This window comes from Colias eurytheme, chromosome 5, assembly GCF_061535395.1.
Source record: "Colias eurytheme isolate Ceu_HAF_F1 chromosome 5, ilColEury1 Martin Lab GWU primary, whole genome shotgun sequence".
NCBI classification, from domain to species: Eukaryota; Metazoa; Arthropoda; class Insecta; order Lepidoptera; family Pieridae; genus Colias; species Colias eurytheme.
Window position 1 is genome coordinate 10,287,626 of NC_142984.1, and position 25,719 is coordinate 10,313,344.

The 25,719-nt window shown below is 32.5% G+C and overlaps 1 protein-coding gene and 1 long non-coding RNA gene across 2 annotated transcripts in view; one reads left to right on the plus strand and one right to left on the minus strand.

Annotated features, from left to right (window-relative positions):
- LOC149908636 (uncharacterized) overlaps positions 1 to 25,719 on the minus strand; it is a 306,382-nt gene that overhangs the window by 155,317 nt on the left and 125,346 nt on the right. The window lies entirely within an intron of this gene.
- Positions 1 to 25,719, plus strand: part of LOC149908640 (uncharacterized) — a 99,012-nt gene that overhangs the window by 49,954 nt on the left and 23,339 nt on the right. Inside the window, exon 2 of the mRNA XM_090102333.1 lies at positions 23,532 to 23,740. Within this exon, the coding sequence (XP_089958459.1) occupies positions 23,532 to 23,740 (209 nt within the window). The remainder of the gene's footprint in view (positions 1 to 23,531; positions 23,741 to 25,719) is intronic.

Here is a 25,719-nt window from a genome sequence, read left to right on the forward strand (position 1 = left end):
TAAAAACAATTAGATATTATTGCTTTGCACCTATTACAATATGTTCATTCATGCAACCATCATGCAACCAATTCCTTTACAAATATAGACAAAGTCTAGATACTGTTCGAGTCTAGTACAATATATTATATACTAAATTTAAAAAAGATGCCTAGATTTATCGAAATTTAGTATACAGTACAATGTATTGTATAAGTACTACATGTATATTTTATAGAAATACACTTACATAAACCGAAGCTGTCTACGTTAAAGCGCGGGAATTCGAATGATTTAATTTCCCACCTTCATCGTTTGATACAGTCTGTCAAAGCATATTTGACTCCCACCTTCCAAATGTAATAATAAGTACCTACAAGCTATTTTATTCAAACAAGAACTGAAATATATATTCCTTTAGCAAGATATCTATTAAAATAATTCCTGAATTGTTAAAATTATGAAAAAGCTATTATAAACATCTACAGTATAAACTAGTGGTAGTGGTGTTGGTAACTAAAGTATAAGAGGCTAATAGAAATTTTACGAATACCGGGTCATCATTTTTGAAGTTTTATGTACTATTATTGACCATATTAAAACTTGGGCAGAAACTAATGCTAGAGCTTGAAATTAATATATTTTTCTAATCCCCTTTGTCGTTTTCTTGACAGACTAGACTTGATTTCTAGGTCTTATAATAATAAATAGATCTTTATTTCAGAGACAATATCCATATTATTTATATATGTAAAACACGGCTTATAGTTATGCCACTGGTACCACCGGTTCAAAAAACAGTCGTAGGACTATGAAATATAACTAAAGAATAGGTTATCTTTTCTTCTCCACACGACCAAAAATAAACGTCCATAATGACTTTTTTATCATTAATCATTGTGTATTTTCCTTTTGCAAAGCAAGAAACTGTACCTGTCAAAACTATCCACCTGCGATGGTGTAATTTTCTGGACGATCGGTTTTACGAGCCATTCCAAGATTGTCGATACATTGTGCAGTGCTCTGAGTGGACACGTTTGGTATATTGTAGATAGCAGATAATAGCTTTCGTGAAATGGAACGCAATGGTGTTGTTTATCAGTTATAATTGGTGTGAATTTGTAGGGTTGTAGTAAAAATAAATACTGGAGTGTATTTTATATCTAGGTAATGTTTTATTCGTTTGATAATTGTAATAAACTTCATATTAGGTATATTATACTTTGTTAGTATTTAACATTGGTGTAAATAATAATGATAACATAAAATACAGTAAATTATACATTGTTCCATAAAAAATACAAAACTTATTTGCGTACTACCTACATAAAAAAATATGTTGAAAATACCGCTACCATGAAGCATAGTAGGTATATACAGCATTAAATACTAACTTCGTTCCCAACATTTTACTTATATTATAAAAAGTACCTAGTAACCTAATATTAATTTTAATTCTTAAAAACACTAGAGTTCCGTTTATGAACGACAACATCGAATACTTATAAGCGATTTCGGTTATTGAAAAATATTATATTTATTTAAAAATCATTTGTTTTACACAGTTACAATTGTATTTATGTTGCACGTTTTACATACATTTGGCTTTATCTAGGTTTATAATACCTAAAGGTTTACCAATAGTACCCACACTAGGCAAGCCTGTATCGTGGGCACTGAGACGATTTTACAAAAAATTGGTTTTCCTCCTATAATCAACGCTGATAACAACACGTTCAAAAGCATTCCATGACTTTAACCAATCTAGCTGAAGTTTTCTGCTAAAGTATTGCTTTTCTAAATTAATATTTCTTTTAAATTGATGTTTACGTCTCAACAATTCAATGATCTCTGCTAGACTACATACTATTAAAATATTATGTAGTCTAGCAGCCCACTCAATCACCATCATGTGGATTTTTCAATAACAAACATTAACTATCTCAATATATTCAATCACAAATTGGATTAAATAAAATCCATACTAATATTATAAATGCGAAAGTAACTCTGTCTGTCTGTCTGTTACTCAATCACGCCTTAACTACTGAACCAATTTGCATGAAATTTGGTATAGAGATATTTTGATACCCGAGAAAGGACATAGGATAGGTTTTATCCCGGAAATCCTACGGGAACAGGTTTTTCTTTGAAAACGCGGGCGAAGCCGCGGGCGGAAAGCTAGTAATAATATATTATATACATAAGTGATTCAAGTATAATTGGCTTCATTTAGCTACATAGGTTAGCGCAATTGTATTAACGCTTATTTGACAGTGTAACCACTGCATTACGCTATAATTATCTAGAATTAGAATCAGACTCGATAAAATAATTACAACTGTATGTTCTATGTGCACATATATGGATAGGTATGTGACGGTAGTAGCTAAATTAAAAATCTATATATATATATATAAAACTCAAAGGTGACTGATATAGTGGATCTATCAACGCACAGCCCAAACCACTGGACGTATCGGGCTGAAATTTGGCATGCAGGTAGATGTCATAACGTAGGCGTCCCCTAAGATAGGATTTTAGAAAATTCATCCCCTAGGGGTAAAATAGGGGATGAAAACTTATACCATGAAAATTTATCTTTTCCACGCAAGCGAAGCTGCGGGCAACAGCTAGTGTATAAAGCGCGTAAAGATGATCTTAATATTTCTTAAAACTTATAAAGAACATCGAATCAACTGTTAAAATAAATTGAACTGTATAAATATTACTTACCTATTATAACACCAAATATCTATTATTTTTGAATAGACACAAACTGACCGAAATATTGGTAGAGTAGAATATTATGGTAATGATATTATATTATCATGTTATTCATTCAAATTAGACATAACAATATTATTTATTTGGTGTGATGCCAAAACATCAGCATGAGCTTAGTTTTACGTTAAAGAAAATTGTTTACATATCCATACTAATATTATAAATGCGAAAGTAACTCTGTCTGTCTGTCTGTTACTCAATCACGCCTAAACTACTGAACCAATTTGCATGAAATTTGGTATGGAGATATTTTGATACCCGAGAAAGGACATAGACTACTTTTTATTGGGAAATATGTACCACGGGCGAAGCCGGGGCGGACCGCTAGTAAGTAATATATAATATATAGTGCTATACAACAATAATCAATTTATTTACATTTTAATATACCTATACTTAATATTATAAAGCTTGTTTGGTTGATTATAATTAACGGGCTAATTTCAGGAACCATAGGACTGATTTGAAAAATTATTTTATTGTTAGATAGTTTATTTATTGAGGAACGCTGTAGGCTCTGTATCATCACGTTATAAAGACCAATAGGAGCAGAGCAATGCGAGTAAAACCGCGGGGCATGGCTAGTCTTGATAAGCGTGAAACTGGTTAAAAGGTACAAAACAAAATATGCTTCATGATTTTTTTTTCATTTAACAATTTAATGTACTTACACCAATTAAAAATAATAAATAGGAGTAATTACACAATGAAGGAATTTATATTATACAAATGGTACGTATGACGACCTTATCGCACATCAGCGATTTCTTCCAGGGTAAAGGATAAAGAAAAAGGCTAAATAAATGTTACGCAGTTACGATATTTTATTCTAAAGAAAATGACAACATTTATCTTAAGAAAAAAACTTTCTTTATAATTATCAATGCCGCGGAGAGTATGCTCCATATCTCTTTAATAATTATACTAACCACATGTGAACTTAACGTCTGTATATTTTTAAAACTGAAAAAAGTAATATCTCGGTAAAATACGTATCTTGTAAATGTCTTATTTCAAATTATAAACAATTTATCGGACTTATGTAGCAAATATAATAACTATCTGTCCCGGCAAATGTTGTTCTGCTTTTCTCTTATCACTCAGGTGTATGAAAATTTTTCATTACAAAATTTCATGAGAATCGGTTAAGCCGTTTCGGCGGAGTTTAATTTCAAATGCCATGACACGAGAATTTTGTATATTATTAGAAGATATAAAAACAAATTAAATACGAAAACGTGCTCTACCTTTGAAATAAAAATAAAAACACCGTTTCAAAGGGAATACGCAATGAAATTAGCGTAACAATAGATTTAAACGTGTTAAAGCTTTTGCAAGATTTATTATGCATGAGAAAACTGCGCCATGTGAGAGGGAAGTACTCCATCTTTCCTTGTCTTACATTTGTGGCGGAATTTTTCATTAAAACTTAATTAATTGCACACAATTGTGAAATAAAGAATTATTATGACTAACCTCTATACAGAAAATCCGAATATGTATATTATTATTTTTTATTATCCTACAAATTTTAAACACAATATGAAAAGATGGTAAGTTTTAGTTGGTTTCAGTTTATGTTTTAGCAGCTGTGAATTTGGCGCCAATATGGTCCATTTGGTGAGGCAAAGGTCGCGAACCTATACAGCCGAGTTTTATTTTTAATTTTTTATTCATTGCTTTTTTGTTACTTATTTAATAAGAATAATAACAATTTATAGACTGTGAATATAAATTCACAGTGAATATAAATTCTGAAAAATTATTTTATAATTATGATTTTTTTTAAATAAAGTAATGTACTTTTAATATCTTACTGTTTGTTAATTTCATATTACCATGTGTAATTGACATAATTATTATCATACAGCCATGTTTTTTATCCATATTTAATTTTTTTTAATAATATAACATACAGAATACAGATATTAGATTCGTTTTTGAATATCGTATTTTTTATCAAATGAAGGTTTTATAAAAGAATACGTCAACATGAAAAGTATGCATAATATTTCCATAGAGAATTGCCATATATAAGAAAGAGAAGAAGAATAAAAAATAGTTTTTTTTTTTAATTTCCTGTTTGTTTTTTATATATTCTTTGTGTATTTTTATTAGACATTTTCATCAGCCAGAAATGTAGCGACTTTATTAACGTAACGAAGTATTTTCTTATAGGAAGCAATCTAGGTTAGTTAAACTAGAAGATTAACGGAAGCTTCGAGAAACAAAATGAATGAAGATGGTAATTGCGCCTTACTATGTTATAAATTACAATTTTAACGAATACATAATTAATTTAGTATTGATTTTAAATTTTTAAAGTAGTGGTCATTATTGCCAGACCAATAATAAAATTAAAACAAAAATATATTTTATTGAAATGGAGTCATATTTTTAATCTGTCATTTTATTTTTTCGCGCCAATCAGTGATGTTAACAGTTCGGTATAAAATGTGGGCTTATAATAATTTTATTTTGAAATTTATAATAATTAATTAAAATGTGGTGTGTTTAATTAAGTATCACTTCAACAATTTAAATAAATACGGTAAATATGTTTCCTTTATAATAATTAATAATAATGACTGACGATGGATTGGTGTGGAATGGTGAGAATTAAAATATGTTTCTACATATTATTATTTATTTGTAGCTCTTACAATCTTGTTTATGTAATCTGTAGATTATGAATGAAAAAAAAAATTCTTTGAAATCCATATCAACGATAACGATATTTTTATAAAAAACATCCAAATACATATTTCATTTGATTTACTCATCTCCGCACAACATACATAGAAAAAGCAGTAGTAGAGCTAGTTTTGTATTATTTTTCTGTTATTATTCATGAAAATAAAAGTTGAAATACTACAAGCAAACATGTTCACAGTCGAACGATTAATAACATACAGTTTTTTGATTCGTTTCTTTTGCTAAATTTTTGTTAAAACGTACCTAAGTATTTATAGTCATAAAAGATTTCTATAATATGTTATTTTAATATGTTACTAACCAATACCTACTTTATTCAAAATAAACTAGTTTAATAAATATCTATATTTTATAAATCAAATTACAAAACCACTTATTTAAATTCATAATTTTTTACCAGGCCTACCTTCCATATCTCTGAATAGCAAAAACATATCGCGTCGGTATTATGTACTAAAGGCAGATAAATCTCTGTTTTTACCTTCAACTTATTTGCACTAACCCTAAATGTATTTGTAAAATAAATAGCCCCATTTAGACCTCAAGATATTCAGCATTTCGCAAAAAGTTCCATCCATGACAGTAAAAGGATTTGAGCATATTCTTCACGGCCTTAAACCAGCCTCCTTTTAGTGTTTTTAGGGCAGGAGTATAAAGAATCCCACATAAAGCATTAATCTCCTGAATAGATTGTTAGCCTTTTTCAGTTTAACTAGGCTCGTTTGAAAATTTATTCTTTACAACACTAGCTTAAAGTAAGTTTCTCATTAAAAACGTTTGGTTTTGTTAGCGTTTTCATAATTTATTTAGGGCGAGAAACGGTGTGTAAATATCTTGCTTTTGCTAACTCGTCGTTGTTGGCAATATTAATTTTAGTTCGTAAATTGCGATTTGTTATTAAATTTAACAGGCTCTTTGGTATTGTATTCGTAACAAGTTACTTTCTGTGTTTTGCTGGTTATTTTTGAGGGACAAAATAATGATTATTTAATCAAATGTTTTACAGAAATTACTTACAAATGAAATAAATTATTTTCTAATATTATTTCGATATACCTATCTATGAGATAATTATTCAAGATAAGAAATATGTAGCATTATGTATGTATGTATCTAGTAGGTACCTAGCATTTTTATACGCGATACATAATATCTTACCCTTAATATAGGTACTTAATAAGGCTTCAATAACACTTATATCTGAATCTAAATAACATATTATTCTTAATAAACCCACCCAAATTCACTGCTTTATCATCAACCGCGAAACCGTTAAAATTATTCAAGAAAACATGAATATGTTCGCTAAATGAGTCAACGAAAATCTCGCGGCGTTCACAAACTGAATAAGGAGAAATATAGAAATGGAGATATAAGCAGACACAAATTTCAGTGACAGGGTAAAGTTGCAGTTAGAGATGCTTAAACGAATCTCGCCTCTGGCAAAGACAGAAAGATTATGGGCCCTCTTCACATTGGGCAGCGTTGGCCCAACAAATGATCGTCGATGTTTGCCGCCATTACGGCGATTATAAATAGCCATCTGCAGTGACGGCCAATCATAGACATATAGGCTCTACACTCTACTATCGTGATTGCCTCTACTCGCCCAACGCTGCCCATTGTGAAGAGGGCCCATAATAGAGCCGCGTCAAAGATCTATTGTGGATCTAATGAATCCCCAGATCTTTGGAGTTCGATTTTTTGATATTGAAAATGTTTGTTGTTTTGTACACGAAACAATTTGTACGTGAAATTCGTAAAGCGTAATAATATTTTACAGAACTTTATTAATAATTTATTGTTAGTACGAATTGAAATGTCTTTCAGAACATGTTTGTATGAATTAATTGTTTTGTATTTCCAAGCATCTTTATAAATGAGAGGTTTATTGGATCGTAATTCTGAAAATATATTCAAGAAAATACGTTTATTTTTAACTTGGCCTCATTCATTTTGCAGTGAAACTAAAGGCCTAGGATAGGCTAAGAAAAATATGCCGCGATCCTTTCCCTGTCACAGACAAAGAACTTAATTCTTATGAAAAATGTTTAATTTTCTTGAGATTTAGGAAAGTAATGGAGCTATCCGTAATATCAGGATTAAAGTTATGAGTTTTTTTATTATATTTTACTACAAATATTAAGGTGTGTAATAAAAATAAATGGAGTTGTAATCTCTTCGCCTGGAGGCTAGTGGCTTTTGAATAGACGTTAGAAATTTCGATATTAAACTTTGTTTATTTACGTTTTTTTTTTTAAGATTATGTCATTATTGTCTTCATATTCTGTTAAAATATATATAGTTGTAAATATGTATTCAGATTCCGAACACCTATTGATTATATTCAATTATTTATAATAATCATAATGAATTAGTAAATTTAATATAACGATATATTTTATGTCCTGTACTTGTCTTGTACGTCTGTGTGTTGTGATGTGTGTCTTCATATTCTGTTAAAATATATAGTTGTAAATAGGTATTCAGATTCCGACCACCTATTGATTATATTCAATTACTTATAATAATCATAATGAATTAGTAAATTTAATATAACGATATATTTTATGGCCTGTACCCTCATAGAAGGCCTGTGTCCCAGCAGTGGGAACATATTATATTATATGGGTTTGATGATGATGAACGATACATTTTACAACAATCAGTTTCTATAGATAACATTATTATCATATTCATAATGCGTTACAATAAAAATACATACATACATAACATTATTCTTAGCGTAATTACATTTCATTCCTTATTATTTTTATGATAATACTTATTGAAGTGAAACTTCTTTATCGGGGGTGGACAAAAATTTTGTGAGACATTTTTTGCGTTACGCCGCGCGCGTGACAGTTTTGCGTTACGCCGTACTCGTGACATTTTTACGCGCCAACTTTTTCTTATCCCTACCACGCGTGATTCGACGTATACTTTCTCCAGCGGAGTAGGGATGGCGTATCGTTTTAACATACGTCCTACCACTTTACTTGACCGTTTTTCTATTGCACTCGTATTTATTTCCAACGCTCTATAGTGACGTGATAATATTATATTAAAGTGATCAGCACAATCAAAGTGTTTATTTTAATTCTAATTCCAGTGAATTTAAAAAAAAAGTAAGTAATTACATATCTTTTTCTAATACTTAGGTGTAATTATGGTATTTATTTTTCTAAGTTATTTAAAATTAACCTCACTTTTTGATTGTATTTTTCAATTTTTTCAATTTTATTATAATATGTATAGATATACTAACACGTGGGTGGAAACTGGAATTATGTATAAATTTTTTCTAATACTTGAATGTTATTGTGGTATATATTTATTTTTCTAATTCTAAAATATTTACAGTTATTCTCAGTTTTTGATTGAATTTTGTAAAACACCAACACGTGGGCGTGATCATGTTATTTATTTTTCATCTCTGTCTTAATACATTACCGATAATAAGTTACCGACTTTAAGAACGTGCCGACAATGTAAGTACGTTATTGTTTCTTAGAAAACATTTTAGGAGTATACGATAATAAATCTATGACTCACGTAAACACGTGTTTGCTTGATTGGTGTCAGGTGTTCAATTATAATTTTATGAATTCAAAATTTATAAGAATAAACCTCAAACTCTCTGTCCAATCAAAATCCGCCTAAGTCGAAATCCTTTATAAGCTGAAAACGGCAGTGGCCGGCGTAAATATTCAAATAGGTAGCGAGGAGCGAAGCGACGAGCATCTTTGGTTAACTTTTGAACTACCGCACGAGCCAAGCGAGCGAAGCGAGCGAGTCGCGGCAGTGGCCGGCGTAAATATTCAAATAGGTAGCGAGGAGCGAAGCGACGAGCATCTTAGGTTAACTTTTGAACTACCGCACGAGCCGAGCGAGCGAAGCGAGCGAGTTGCAGCAGCAGCCGGTGTAAATATGTAAATAGGTAGCGAGGAGCGAAGCGACGAGCATCTTAGGTTAACTTTTGAACTACCGCACGAGCCAAGCGAGCGAAGCGAGCGAGTTGCAGCAGCGGCCGGTGTAAATAAATTTAAGTAGGTAGCGACGAGCGTGTGACTAACGTATTTCTTTAATATTGTATATTTAATAAACATTTAACAGCGTACCTTTTAATCAAACAGAAACATGTTTAAACTTTTCATTGCTCGTTTGTAATCCTACGCACTTGTCTGGTTTTGGCTATATTGTATTTATTGATATATTTGTTCTCTTAACAAAATATACATTGTTTATTTATAAGTACTACTATTTAATATATATATAAGTATATATATATATATATATATATATATGTCGGAGACGGTCAATAGCGCGGATGCAAAACGACTCGAAGCACGAGTCCCGGGAGGTGGCAGCACAGTGATGTTGGCGGCTTACTTCATGCTTGTACCGGGTCGAGCCGGTGAAGGCTCGCCCTCGGGACGGCACTTCACATTCGAACATCGAAGAGTTCGGATCTTCCACTACTAGGAACTGTTAACCTTTTCTTTGCTAGTGTTTAATTTAAATGTGTAACGTAACGGTTATTAAAGTGTATTGTATGGTAAAACTGACATGATTAAAAAGAGCAACTATGGAGTTTCTTGCCGGTTCTTCTCTGTAGATACTGCTTTCCGAACCGGTGGTAAATAAAGAAATGATTGAGTTTGAGGTGTTTCTTTGCTCGATTACCCAACGCAACGCCCACAGCTTGAAAATAGATTCACATTCTACACCTTGCTCCGACATATATATATATATATATATATATATATATATATATATATATATATATATATATATATATATATATATATATATAATATTTATATTATTTATTTATTTATTACCTATATTGAATATTAACATTAAGTAAATCTTGTTATAATTAGATATATAAATAAGGTGTCGCTGAAAATCAGCTCTGCAGTGAAAGTCTATGCTTTCACTGTAAAATGCTGAGCGGCATTCCTTTTAGCTAGTAGGTTTTAGTAATTAGTTTGTAAGTACATAGATTGTTAATTTTTAATGTACCTGGCCTGCTTGCTAATAAAGATTTTTATTTATTATTATTATTTTTATATAAGTAGTAAATTATTTTTTGAAAAATAAGGACATAAAGAAGTTTCACTTCTTACGTGTGTACTCTAGTACACGCACACATTTATTTTTCTTTAGTTAAACGGTAAAATATGTAATGAAGTTAGTAATAAATATTACACTGGCTTTTGATCTACGAGAAATGGCTGAAAATAATTTATGCTGCAATAATATTGTAGTTTAAACAATCTTTACCGTACTGTTTCTTAAAACAATGAATTTTAATTACCTTTTATATCAGTAAATATTTTACTGCATAATAGCTGCATAGAGCTGCATAGATAAATATAAGGAAGTACGGGTGAATAAGAATATTCAAGTTGAAATAACCAAATAAGGTAGAGATACTATAAATAAAATTTGGTAGACAAATATACCTACTTGTGTTTATTATTATCATGTATCAGGACATACAAATCTAGGAAAAATAACAATAGGACAGATCCTGTATTGAATTATTTAAACTAAACTATATTGGAACATTCATTGGAAAAACTATATAATTTTCTTAGAAGCAATAAATATTTGAATTTAAATTTACACGGTAATTGGACGTAATGAACGAAAAGACTGGGAAATACCTGAAGCTATGTCACAAGGGAATTTCAATTTAAAATCAGTTGATGTCTTCTCCCTTGCTCTAGCTAGGGAATAATAAAATAAATCCAATATAAGAAAACTTGTATATAGTTAATAATGTTCCCATTAATATTAAAAACATTTAAGTTTTTGAAGAATGTATGGATTTATATAATACTAGGTTTCCGCCCGCGGCTTCGCCCGCGCAGTCAAAGAAAAACCCGCATAGTTCCCGTTCCCGTGGGATATCCGGGATTGTGTCATTGTCCCGGGATAAAAAGTAGCCTATGTCCTTTCTCGGGTATCAAAATATCTCCATACCAAATTTCATGTAAATTGGTTCAGTAGTTTAAGCGTGATTGAGTAACAGACAGACAGAGTTACTTTCGCATTTATAATATTAGTAAGGATGTTATTCTTGAAAGGCGAAAACCTTTTGATGATTAAACAGTAGCTTAAGTAGTAATAACACGTAGGCTATAGAGATTATTTTAATAAATAATATTATTAAATAATTGAAGACTTTAATGCTATAAAACTAACAATTTTATAGTATACTAGCGGTCCGCCCCGGCTTCGCCCGTGGTACATATGAAAAATAGATGTTGGCCGATTTTCAGACTTACCCGATATGCACAGAAAATTTCATGAGAATCGGTCCACCCGTTTTGGAGGAGTATGCAGACTAACATTGTGACACGAGAATTTTATATTTAAGAAGATGTAGGTAATGCTTTCGCGGGTTCGTCCGAACATAGGTTATTCTATTACATACCTACTGTAACTATTACAAACTATGCAATTTAGAGGGATTAGTATCATGTTACTCTTAGTGTGACATGTTTCTTGGTGTTTTAGAGCGCATCGTTGTTTGTAATGTTGGTTCTGTGGTAACATACGTATGAGAGCTCAGCTCAAATGCTAGTCTAGTATGTTACGTGGCCCTGTAATAATCTTGTGTCTTAGGCTTCATGATATCTTCTTGGTGTGGTTGTTGAGGTTGTTTCTTCTCTTTGGATTGTTTACTTTACAATGTGGATTGTAACATGTATACAATAAAGTTTATTTTATTTTATGTTGTATGTTATTTTTTATTGTAAAACCATTTATTAGCCAGGTAGAGATCGCTACCTAGGGATAAAGCCGCCATTTGTACATACTTGACTCTATCTGTGTTTATGTTTATTTTGTTTTTATGCAATAAAGAATTACCCATCTATCTATCTATATTTAGATACATAGTTAGATACTGCGGCTGCTGTTTTATAAATACGCAAGATGTATCAGATAACTTATTTTCAAAGAAATGAAGGAATATAAAATTTATTGTGCCTCGAAAGCTTTACGAATTTGCGACACGCTTTACCATATATATTATCTATATAGAAATATTTTGCCAAATAAGAGATGTACCTAGTAGATATGAAAAAAGTATAGCCATGTTCACGGTACAAAAATAACGGAGTGTTGTATGAAATAAGCACTTCATTTATAGAAGCAGAGTATAAAATACCAAAATAGAAATAATAAAGTTCACAATTATACTAACCTAAATTTCAGATACGATAAACATTTGCAATCGCTATTGTTATGGAAACATAGCTGAAATATGCAACTCACGTTTCCTTCAGTCTAATTGAACGGAGTTATCCAGCTAGTTATACACTAATACCGCGGAATCGCTTGCACGTCTCGCGAAATTGACTTGCACCGAAATTACTGAAATTACGGCTAAATACGCTCATAAGCTGGAAGCGAGTAAGGCATGAGCTGTAGCGGGATTTTAAATAAATTAGAGACTGAGAATTCAAGTTTTGTTCAAATGTTTTTTCATTGTACAACGACGAAACATTTTCGCTTTGTACTCAATACGCATAACGGACATGGTGATTAATTAGGAGAGTTACATTTTTTTTTTTAATCTGTTTTCTCATACGTGATATTTGTATGTAGATCTGGAATAGTATTAACGGGGCATTACACGGCATAAACTTAAACAATATAATATTGCAATACAAAATATAAAAAAATAATAATTTGCCAAGAGGCAAGCCCACACTGAACGAGCTCTGTAGTGATCAACCTAGTAGATACAGTAATCTAACATAGAAATAAAACGTATACTATTATCTTTACCACAATACATTCCTAGTGACAAGTTCCTAGTCATAAAGCGATACACAACACGCTTAAAGTTTATACCTTGAAGCAATAATAAAAAGGAAGTATACGGGCGTTTAACTAACCTTTACTGCAACTACTGAGACAGTTTTAAACTTAAATTGCAAGCAACATTCACGGTGCAAGCCGTGCTGTGAAACTTTTAATGTATTTCGAATTAGAAGAGAACGTTCAATAACAACGGTTGATTGTTGATAAATGCTTTAATAACGCGTTTGGATATTTAAACAATATTAGAATTATAAATTAAAATAAACTATATTTCAACTAGCGGTCCGCCCCGGCTTCGCCCGTGGTACCTACATGTTTAAACTATCCTATCTCTCAATTTGGATCGAACTGCACAATATGGTGTGCGAATTTTATTATAATCGGTTAAGTGGTTTAGGAGTTCATTGAGGACAAACATTGTGACACGAGATTTATATATAATAAGATAATGTAAACAAAAAATATCTACCTGTATCATACATTAAAAGTACCGTAGATTATACGTGTTTTCGATATGTACATAATATGTAATTATTTATTTCTCTCACAACATTATATTCTTCAATATAAATAGTTATAAAATAAATAAAAGAGCCACCTTACGAGATGGTTAACTATTATATGTTTTAGACGCAGAACGTTACTAAGTAATCATCTATGGAGATTTTTATTTATATTGAATAAATCACGATAATTTGAGAAGAATAATATAAAAAATGTAATAATATAACATAATTTTTCTTACGCACTTGCGGATATTTTATCTGTGGAAATAAAAACGATTTTAAAAATGATTTTACAAAATTGTTACAATATTTTTTTGAATAATTAGTTTATATTACATAGTGGGAAGATAATATTATCGTCTAAGATACAGGCTCGGCCTAGTTTAGACGATAATGTCCATAGTTTTAAGTATTGTGTTTATATAAATTGAGTGGCATACACAGTGTAATATTGAAGGTATGGATAAATAAAGATTTTATTTATTATTTTATTTATTATTTATTATTTTATTAAAGCGAAGTTTCGAGTACTTTACAGCGAAAGTTTGGCAAACATTCAGTAGCTTATAAAAATTATAAAACAAAAATTCGTTCGTAAAATGGTATATTTTTTGCATAAAACGGGCATTGCAAAAAGTAAAGGTTTAAGCTATTTATTAAACAGTTCGGTTAAGAGATTAATTATCTTTGGTCCAATTTTTTATTGAAAAAGGATCTGATAGTTATAAATACCTATCACGATTATATATTTTTTGAAATACAAATATGGATATTTAGGTACTACATAATATAAAAAGCGTTAGTTACAGTACCTATTTATAACTCAAGAAAAAATGAACCGATTTTAATGATTTTTGGTTCAGTGGATTCGTCTTCAAAAAATCACTAATAACCTACAATAAACAGGTAAGAAAGTGGGTATCTATTTTCTGGTCTCGCTTAAATATTACAAAATAATATATTTTATTTTTTTTTTTAACATCACATAAAGCGCATACAGCTCACACTTGACATATTCTAGAAAAATCCACATCTTATTTGGCAGCTAATATAGAAATATTACACTTTTTATGATCGACTCCCGACTGGCGATCGTAAATCTTGTTCGAGCAGATGTAGTCGGTTTTTTAGAGCAGCCTCGTGATGGACAACCGTTGACCGAAGGTATTATACATGTTACGACTGCTATATTGGTAAATCTGATAGGAATAGGAATACTTTGTGTTTTTGTATACATTTGGTTAAATGAAGGTTTGTCTCCCGGTTAAGCTTATATTGTTTCTGAATAACAATACTATTTAAATAATAATACCTACATGTTATGATATGTTTAGCATTTCTTCAAAATGAATATTTAATATCCTTGTGGATAAATAATAATTAAACAATATCCTGCACTATAAAGAAAGGCACCCATGTGCCTTTCTTTAGGTATTAGTTACCACGACGTGAATTAAGCCCCCGCCCAATCTTTTCATCATAATGATTTTGCCTAAAATAAATTGTGTTATATTTATGCGTATCAATTAATAATAAGTTATAGTATCAGCAGTACTAAGGAAATGCAACTGTATTCATTGAACTATTCCGTCCAACGATACTAGCTCGTTAATCCCCATTATTGCCCAACCATAAATCAAGAGTAGCATCAAATTGACATCACCGTATTTACGATGTTGACAGTACACAGTACAAGCAATGTCTATGCATTTAGATTTAGTGCGCTAACAAAACTTTGGCCGCACACATTTGGCAAAAAACCCTCAGCAACAAACTTTCAGACCATTTTTTACAAACTGTCGAGTCGCGTTCGTTTATTTCGGATCTGGCTGGATTTGAGTAAAGGCAGGAACACAAATAATCTCAAAACTCCATTGCGGTACACGCAATAAAAATATTATGTCTCCGTTCGAAATTAGCTCTGTTTCGAATAAATAAAAAACGACGCTTATAAAATGAAAAGTATTGAAGTAGGCTTTTAAAAGCACCTTTGAGCCTTCGCATTTGGCAAACTGTAGCAAGCCAAATGGATGGACCATTTTAAAAGCAACGGCAATGTTCATAAAAATTTGTCCATTTGAGTGCTAACTTTGTTTTGTAAATGTTTCGAGTGTTCTAGAATTTATATTATGTGGATATAATGAGATGGTTGAATCTAATTGATATTTTAATTAAAAATAAAAAGAGCTACATCGTCACTGCACAAATTATAATTATTATAACACAGATTTTATTTTTCCTTTTACCTGAGATTTATACATTGGACAACATTATAATGAATCTCGAAAGACAAAAGCCTGTAGTGGTATATTTTTCTAATTAATTTATAATTAGCAGTCGATATTTATAGCTATGTAAACGAGATATAATAACAGTTAAATAGATTCAAATTCACCATAATAATATTATATGTATAAAAACATCCGAGGATTGTTATGCATTTTATAATTTAAGTGCAATTTAATTTTCAAAGTGCTCTGTGAAGCTTATTTCCAATTCAACCTATTTTTCGGTATCTTGGACAAACAAGAAACAACACTAAAATTACAAGGTCCATTTTAGATAAATCAATACTGTATCAGTCAGTTCATAATTTACAGTACCGAGATACATTCCTATCGCTAACCACTCTCAGACCGGGCTAATGTAGTAGAAAATGGAATTTTCTTCGTGTGTTCCTGATAATGCCGATATGTTCTCGCTGAAATTCAATAACGCGTTAAAACGAAGGTGTTCCGATTTACGTAACACGCAATGGGATTTGGCCTTGTAACAGTGGGTTGTTTTTGAATTAGACTTGTGGATTAGGTGTGAACGAGAAATTGTATCTACGTGGTTGATATGTTGCTACTTCAATTCACTACATAGTATAAAACAAAGTCGCTTTTTCTGTCCCTATATACGCTTAAATCTTCAAAACTACGCAACTGATTTTTAAAATTGTCATAACACATTTCAAAACATTTACAATATTAATTTTAGTGAAACAGTTATTCTTGTAACTAGTTACTTTCATATTTTAATTCACCGTTTAATTATAACTCAAATTAATTCAAGCCCACGATTTATTTGTGTTTCCAAGCTTAACAACGATAACTTTTACGTCTTTTACCGTTAAATTGGTCACAAAGGAAATAATGTTGTAATCTAAGCCGTTTTAACCGCGATTCGTAGGATTCATTGCCGGTAAAAAATCTTAATAGCACATTTAGAGACACTTCTCTTTCGTAATGAAGAGAACGAAAATTGAATAAAACATGCTATTTTTATGTTTCCTTTAATTATTTTATTATTATTTTAAGGTTTAAAATAAGTTATTTAAAAATAATATTATATTTAAAGTATTAAAAGTAAAAGAAACTCAATAATCGCTTTTGAAGTTAATAAATAGTATAAATGATATTTACATAAAGGATTCGGTTGGTTCTTTCTTAGACTATGCACGCTTTTATCATAGAAAATGCAAGGACTCTATGAAATAAATCTAAAGCCTGACACTATAATTTATAGATAGTTTCCCTCTTTTTCTTTGAATAATTTTATTTTCAAAAAAGGTTATAAATAGAAGCGCATTCATAGAGTTCATCTTTTATGCAGGAAAATGTATGGTTCATTCTGTGAGAAATTATAAACAATATTATATTTTTTGTTATTATATACTTAGGTATGTATATTATTATATGTGCTTAATGCTTTTAAATAAGTTTATTATTACAAAAAGATCATTATCTGCAGGTAGTGGATAAACTTATTTAATAACTTACTAGGTACCGGAGACCCACAGTTTTAGATGCATTATTGTTACTACTTACTATACTAAAATTCATCTAGTAATTCATGAATCGTTTATTGAAGTGAAACTTCTTTACCGGGGTTGGAAAAAAATTTAGTGTAACAATATTTCGTTACGCGTGATATTTTTCCGTTACACGCCATCTTTTTCTTATCCCTACCACGCGTGATTCGACGTATTTCTGTAAAGTTGCATATAGTAAATTATTTTTGGAAAAATAAGGTCATAAAGAAGTTTCACTTCTTACGTGTGTACACTAGTACACGCACACATCTTTTTTTATTAAAGTGAAACTTTTATTACATCGTCTCAAACTTTTTGGTCTGTGTAGCGCATGTCGCGTGTATCGCGGCTGCTGAGTAGGTATACCTACTCGGCAGCCGACCGTCACGCGACATGCGCTACACAAAGCAGTGTTCGGAACCGTTCGAACAGTTTCACTTTTACCATGGTTATGAAACCACACAACATTTTTTATGTTCCGTACCTATTCCACCAATCGATACGTTAGTGTTTACTAACGTGCGTCTGTGCTCAAATGAACACATTTTAAAACCGTCAAATACTTTAAAAGGTATACCAACAAATTCTCCATTCTCCTATATCACAATTTATCTACTATAAAATATCTCCAGCAGTCTCTCCTATGAAACGATATTGGAAAGACGCGTCCATATTTTCTGAATATAAACGACGCACTCAAATCATCGGTCTATCTTGATTCAATTTCAATGTGCCATTTCATGTTTTGAATGTATGATTGTATGCTGGCCTTGAGAATGGAATGAAGCATGGATTTAATGCTGGGTATACCGTATCGATTGTACTGTGGCTTCGATCACACATATATCTATTATCTACTGCTATTTATTAAATTGATTATGTTGCTACATCTGTATGTTTGTATTTTTGTATCTAACTGACTCCTTTAGACTCGATTTTGGTTGGTAGGTAAGGGGACTGATTTCATTAAAACTTTTTACACTTATCAAGGATCGTTGAAAGCGTGTTTTTGGTTTTTTTTAACCATATTCAATTATTTTTAAATATAAAATGACTGCATAGTAAATAATAATGCTTTTTAGGGTTCCGTAGCCAAAATGGCAAAAACGGAACCCTTATAGTTTCGTCATGTCCGTCTGTCCGTCTGTCCGTCTGTCCGTCTGTCACAGCCGATTTACTCGGAAACTATAAGTACTACAGTGATGAAATTTGATGGGAATATGTGTTGTATGAACCGCTACAAAAATATGACACTAAATAGTAAAAAAAAGAATTGGGGGTGGGGCCCCCCATACATGTAACTGAGGGATGAAATTTTTTTTTTCGATGTACATACCCGTGTGGGGTATCAATGGAAAGGTCTTTTAAAATGATATAAAGTTTTCTAAAAAACATTTTTCTTAAAGTGAACGGTTTTTGAGATATCAGCTCTCAAAGTCGTAAAAAGTATGTCCCCCCCCCCTCTATTTTTATAACTACGGGGTATAAAATTCTAAAAAAAATAGAGGTGATGCATGCTAATTAACTCTTTCAACGATTTTTGGTTTGATCAAAGTATCTCTTATAGTTTTTGAGATAGGTTGATTTAACTGTAATTTATTATATTTGCTGCTACGGAACCCTTTGTGCGCGAGCCCGACTCGCACTTGGCCGGTTTTATTAATTCTATCTAGTCAATGTTGAAGAGAACAAAAGCTCTCCCGTTATATTTCTATTAATTTACACTTCTACGAACGAAAGCATAAAAATGCAGAACTATTTCACATCAAATCTATTATGAAATTTCAATACGAAGCACGCCAATAATTTTATAAATAAAATTGTAGTTATTTTATAATAATTCAATAGTTAACTAGTCAGTTACTAATAGTCATATAATAATAAAATTGTTATTTTATAAATAATACGCCCGTTACCTTAAACAACTTGACGAGTTGTCCTTTAGTCATTCAATTAAATGTCGTCATTCAATAACGCGCTAGTCATTCAATCAAATAGCAAATTCAACCAGATGACTGCGACATGTATACAGGTAAAAAAAACATCGCAGCGAGGAAAGGTTTGTTGATTTGGATTCAAAAATGTTATCTACTACGTATCCATTTTAACAAACATTGGAAACCTGAGTTGGAGATCCCCCAAGGCACTAAGCTCGTTACAGATAGGTCTGCGTCCTTTCTATAAAGGATTTGTCGGAGATCCTGAATCGGAATTATAGAGCATTATTCTTGCTAAGGCCAAGTGATAAAGCTGACTGATTCGAGAATTAATAATGTAGGTTATGGTGGGGTTAGATAGCGTGGCGATATCTGGTGTCAGTATATTATACTAAAATTATGAGCTGAAGTTATGATTTGAAAGGAATGTTGGCTTTTGATAGTCTATTTGTTGAGGTATAATATCAAGCTATAACGTTATGGTTGAGAGTTATAAAGTACATATTTAGTATAATATACCTATATGAGTATAAAACAGTATTCGTGTTATATCGTTTTGATAGTAGGGGGTAATTAAAAAAATTCTTATGAATGAAACATTGAGATAATATTACTACGTATGGAGGAGACACCACGAACAAAATCTGTGTGCCATTTTTTTGCTCTAACTAAGTTTTAAAAATTATTATCTAGTTAGGTACTTAACGATGAAAGTTATTCCTTTGCACTTTTCCGTATTATTTGTGCAATATCGTAACACACACGAAGGCATGTTTGATGCGTTTCACTTTAAAACCATTAAAAAATACCGCTCAACATACGTCACATGACGTATGTTGAGTGGAACATAAGTGATGTAGGCGGTGTCGTTTCCATATTAATATTATCTCAATGGAATGAAATGTTATGTTTGTCAGGTTGCTGAACCTACAATACAAACTACACATTAAAAGAAGTACTTAAGCTAAATTCATTTTATCATAATGAATATTAAAATAACATTGTGCATACGATAGTTTCATAGGCTTTTAAACACACTGTTAAAAGTAGTGATGTCGAAACTCAAGTGTCGTTATATTTAAAAATAAACGAGTTCCTTTGACAGTGCAATTCCAGTTTTTTTTATACGTGAGGACAAAAGTAAACAAATACAAAGGACAGTCACGTATATTTTACGTAGAGACGTAGAGCATAACGTTTTCTAAATTTATTCTAACAAAAGCACTTGAAACTTCATGTCAGTATAGACTGCTCAATATAATTTTCCGGACCATTGTATATTTTGATTGACGGTTAGGTATTTGTGATGTTGTTTAAAATCAATAAAAAAACTTTTTTATTGTTAATAGTTAACTAACTACGAAAAGTTGTTTTTATTGAAGCGAAAATAAAATATTTAAAAAATACGTAAAATATAAAAGTTGCTTTACATATCTACGTACTTGTACAATCATGGGAAAATGATTCACCAAAAAAAAGCAATATCCTTACTAATATTATAAAATATGCGAAAGTAACTCTGTCTGTCTGTCTATTACTCAATCACGCCTAAACTACTGAACCAAATTGCATGAAATTTGGTATGGAAATATTTTGATACCCGAGAAAGGACATAGGCTACCTTTTATTGCGAAATATGTATCACGGGCGAAGCCGGGGCGGACCACTAGTATATTATATACTTACCTTACCCTTTCCCATAGTTCAAGAACCTTTTGAGTTGTTGTCTTAGGACTTAGACAATAATTACTAGACCTAGTTTATGTTGACGATAATGACGGGTTATCCTTTACATAAATATTCTGGGACAAGATACAGAATAACTTTGTAATCTTTTCCAATCCATACTAATATTATAAATGCGAAAGTAACTCTGTCTGTCTGTCTGTTACTCAATCACGCCTAAACTACTGAACAAATTTTCATGAAATTTGGTATGGAGATATTTAGATACCCGAGAAAGGACTGAGGATACTTTTTATCCCGGGAAAATTGCGCAATCCCGGAAATCCCACGGGAACGGAAACTATGCGGGTTTTTCTTTGACTGCGCGGGTGAAGCCGCGGGCGGAAACCTAGTGTAACATAAAGAAAAACATAAAGTATTGACGGTAAATATACAACGGACTGCTCCATTAAAAATTAAAAATACCTTAAAATGTATTATCGTGAAACTTCGCAGTTGTTTTAAATTTCAAATCAATTTGAATGTTTAGAGACAGAATCGATTGATCGCGTTCAATGTACTATAGTATTAGTTTTAAAGCTAAAGTAAGAAGTAAATTTATAATGAAACACCTAAAATGTGACTTAAATGAAGGGCTTCATGTCTAAGTCAAAGACTTTATGGAGGGACAATCAAATAGCAGTATTTTTTTTTTTATTAACAATAGGCAGAGGTTTGGCCACAATCCCACCTGATGGGAAGCGGCGTAGTGGCCTACTTGGTAGCACGTCTGCCTAGAAGGAGCCTATTCACCCTAGCTTTGAAGAGGTCCAAGTTGTATTGTTTAGGAAAAATGGTGTTAGGGAGTGAATTCCATTGCTTAGCTGTTTTTATGATGAAGGAAGACTCGAAGCGGCGAGTTCGAATATTGGGGATATCCACAATAAAAGGATGATACCCTTCGGAGCGCCTCGAGGTACGATTAAGAAATGGAGATGGAGGAATTAAATTGTGTAATCCATACGCACATTCTCCGAAATGCAATCTGTAGAACACCGAAAGACATGCCACCTCACGACGATGCTCAAGACTCAAGAGCCGAGCTTCTACTAAGGAAGGGTTGTTGATGATACGTTTGGCACGTCTTTCAATTGAATCCAAAGCCCCTAGGTGACATTTAGCGGCGCCAGCCCACCTGCAGTACTCCACACACGAACGGACTTGAGCTTGATTTTGAGATTGATTTATTAGGTTAATGGCGAAGTTTATCAATTGGTAATTAGTGACTGCTTAAGGGGTAAAATAACTTTAATTTTGACATTAAAAGTAACTGATTTATGACGATTTTAAAGTCCATTACACATTTTAGACAGCTTAATTGCTGAAAATGTTGAATTGTTGGAGGAATTAATTACGTGGTTAGATAATTAATTTGCTAGCCTTTTTTACATTTACTTTTTATTTCAAAGAGTTAATTATTGAGTTACTTAAATCATTTACCCGTATACCATAAAGAAACATTGAGAATTAAACTTGTTCTTAAATGACAAATTTTCACTTAAAGACAGGGAAAAAAGTTTCTTCATAGAGTCATTCTAAAAGGAATACCTCCTTATGTATAATAACAAGCATACTTATTGCACTCGAGCGAAGCAGTAGGTACAGTTCGCTAGTAAATAAAAAAAATTTGGAAAATCCAAAAGTGCACGCCTCATAATTTTTTTTTAATAAATATTTATTAATTTTTATTTTTGTTTATTTAATAACAATTAAACCACATCGAATCAGACCCTGAAAAATGAAAGGGTTCTATTCCTGAGCATACTCAAGCGTAAGAGAAAAAAAAAGACTCGATTAGTAAAGTATTTCGGTCGCTATCGTGTTAACAAGAAAAAGGATCCGCACATACAGACACACGGACGTCCAAGACAGAACTTTTTTAAACTGTTTTTTAACTAGTTTAAATAACAAAAATGACATCAAAAATATCATGAACGTTAAAAATAGTGTTTTTTCTTAATATGTGTGTGTATGTATTATCTTACAAGTGCAATGTATGATACATAAAGACATTTTAAGTTTGAAAAATCAGATGTTTTGCGCGAAGTGACAGTAGTACCCACCTCAACGCTTCGCTTATGAGGCGTGCAATACTTAGTAATAAAAAAGAAGCTTGGAAATAAAAGAAATAATAACACCCTATTATAATTGTCTCCAATTGGAAGCTTCAACAAAAACTAGGCACGTAACGTCGATTTCCAAAAACACTATTCTCAGAATTAAAGGTTGCATTCATTCCAGGTGTAACCAGCCTCCGTGACGTCAAACTCCTAGTGGAGCCCACCACAGTAGTACGGGGCGGTACAGCTGCTCTCATCTGCTCCCGGGACATGCAGGGTGCACCTCTGTACTCCGTCAAGTGGTATAGGGGCAACCATGAGTTCTACAGGTTCACACCTATGGAGACACCGTCGACGAGAGTGTTTGGTTTGCCCGGGATTTATGTAGATGTAAGTTTGTTTCACATGTATTTATCTTTAGAAAAGCCTATAATTGTTAATCCAATAAATAGACTTAAAAATAATCGTGCAACAATCGCTTATAGGCTAACACCTTATGCCGTATACAATATTATGACGTGTTTTAACAGTAATGAGGTGCTTTTTTGTTACTGTTAGGTAATTGGTTTTGTCAAAAAATTCTTAATAAGATTTTTGCCAGTATAACAAGGTAATCCGACAGGCTGGCTATGTCGTAATAAAAATCATCAAGAGAACTTTCATAATGAGTTTAGACTACATTACGTTGAGATACCATTATGCTAAAAAGTGGTTAAAAATTCTTTTTTATATCATGATGAAAAATGCACGCCGGCAAAAACCATAAATATAAACACACTCGGGTCAATGACACTGCACTATTTAATAAAAAATACATCAATCGTAGGTACTAATTCAAACCCATGCCTCATAAACATTGCAAAACATAAATTCAAATTAGTTGAAATTCTTCCATTAATTAATTTTTCCTCTTAAAAGCGTAGGTAAGCTCGCTCGATCCTTTTTTTCAAAATCATTTTCTACGTCTATAAAATTCCCGTTTTAAATTTCATGAAAAGCACTCAGCGTGATTTTGGAATTCGCGGCAAAAAAAATTAAAATGGCGGCGAACGAATAGGAAAAAGCAGTTAGTTGCTAATTAAAATTATGAGACGCGATGTCTGGGACTCTAGTTGAAATGTAAATTACCTCACAAGGTTTACAGCATTTGTACATTTCATAATAATAATATTATATAGGATTTTGACGCTATTGTTTTACGGGCCAAGGCTTAGATTTTTTTTATTTTTTTTTTTTTTTATATCAGAGCAAGCAAAGGAGCAGGTGGGCCACCTGATGTTAAGTGGTCACCACCGCCCATAAACACTTGTAACACAAGGAGTGTTACAGGTGCTTTGCCGGCCTTTTATGGACAAATAAGCTCTTTTCTTGAAGGCCCCAATGTCGTAGTTGTTCGGGAACACCGCAGGTGGCAGATCGTTCCACAGTTTCACCGTACGCGGAAGGAAGTTGCGGGTGAAGCGGACAGTGGTGGAGCGCCAACCATCCAGATGGTGCGGATGGAACTGGTTTTTACGGCGTGTGGTCCGGTGGTGGAACTGTGCGGCTGGTAAAAGGTGGAACAATTCCTCAGAGCACTCCCCATAGTAGATTCTGTACAGTATACAGAGAGACGCAACGTCTCTCCGCACTGACAGTGGATCGAGCCTATCGGAAAGCCTACGGTCATCGACAATTCGAGCTGCTCGACGTTGAATGCGGTCAAGAGGAAGGAGTTGATACTGTGGGGCTCCGGCCCAGAGATGAGAACAGTACTCCATATGCGGTCGCACCTGAGCCTTGTACAGCTGAAGTCGGTGGGCCGGCTTGAAGTACTGTCTCGATCTACTGAGCACACCAAGTTTTTTCGAGGCTAATTTAGCCTTCGCTTCCAAATGACTGCGGAATTGAACGTCACTCGAGATTTCAACTCCGAGGATTCCGATTTTCGGCGATATACTAAGGGGAGTACTCTTAAACCAAGGTTCTACGACAAATGGGGTCTTTTTAGCGGTGAACGCGCAAACCTGTGTCTTTAGGGGATTGAACTCGACAAGATTAAGTTCGCCCCAATCCGAGACTTCTTGGAGAGAAGACTCGACTTCAGACACAAGTTTGTTTCGACTCTCATTGAGGCTTTCCTTTGAGGTGTTTGCACGGCCGGGATAAAGAGCATCCCCCGTACTGTCGTCTGCATAGCAATGAATGTTACTGATTTGTAACAAATCATTGATATGCAGAAGAAACAGTGTAGGAGATAGCACGCAGCCTTGTGGGACACCAGCGTTCACATGAAGAGGCTTAGAGCAAGAACCGTCGATAACGACCTTAATGCTCCTCTCTTCCAGGAAGCTGGCAACCCAATCGCATAACCTCGCAGGAAGTCCGAA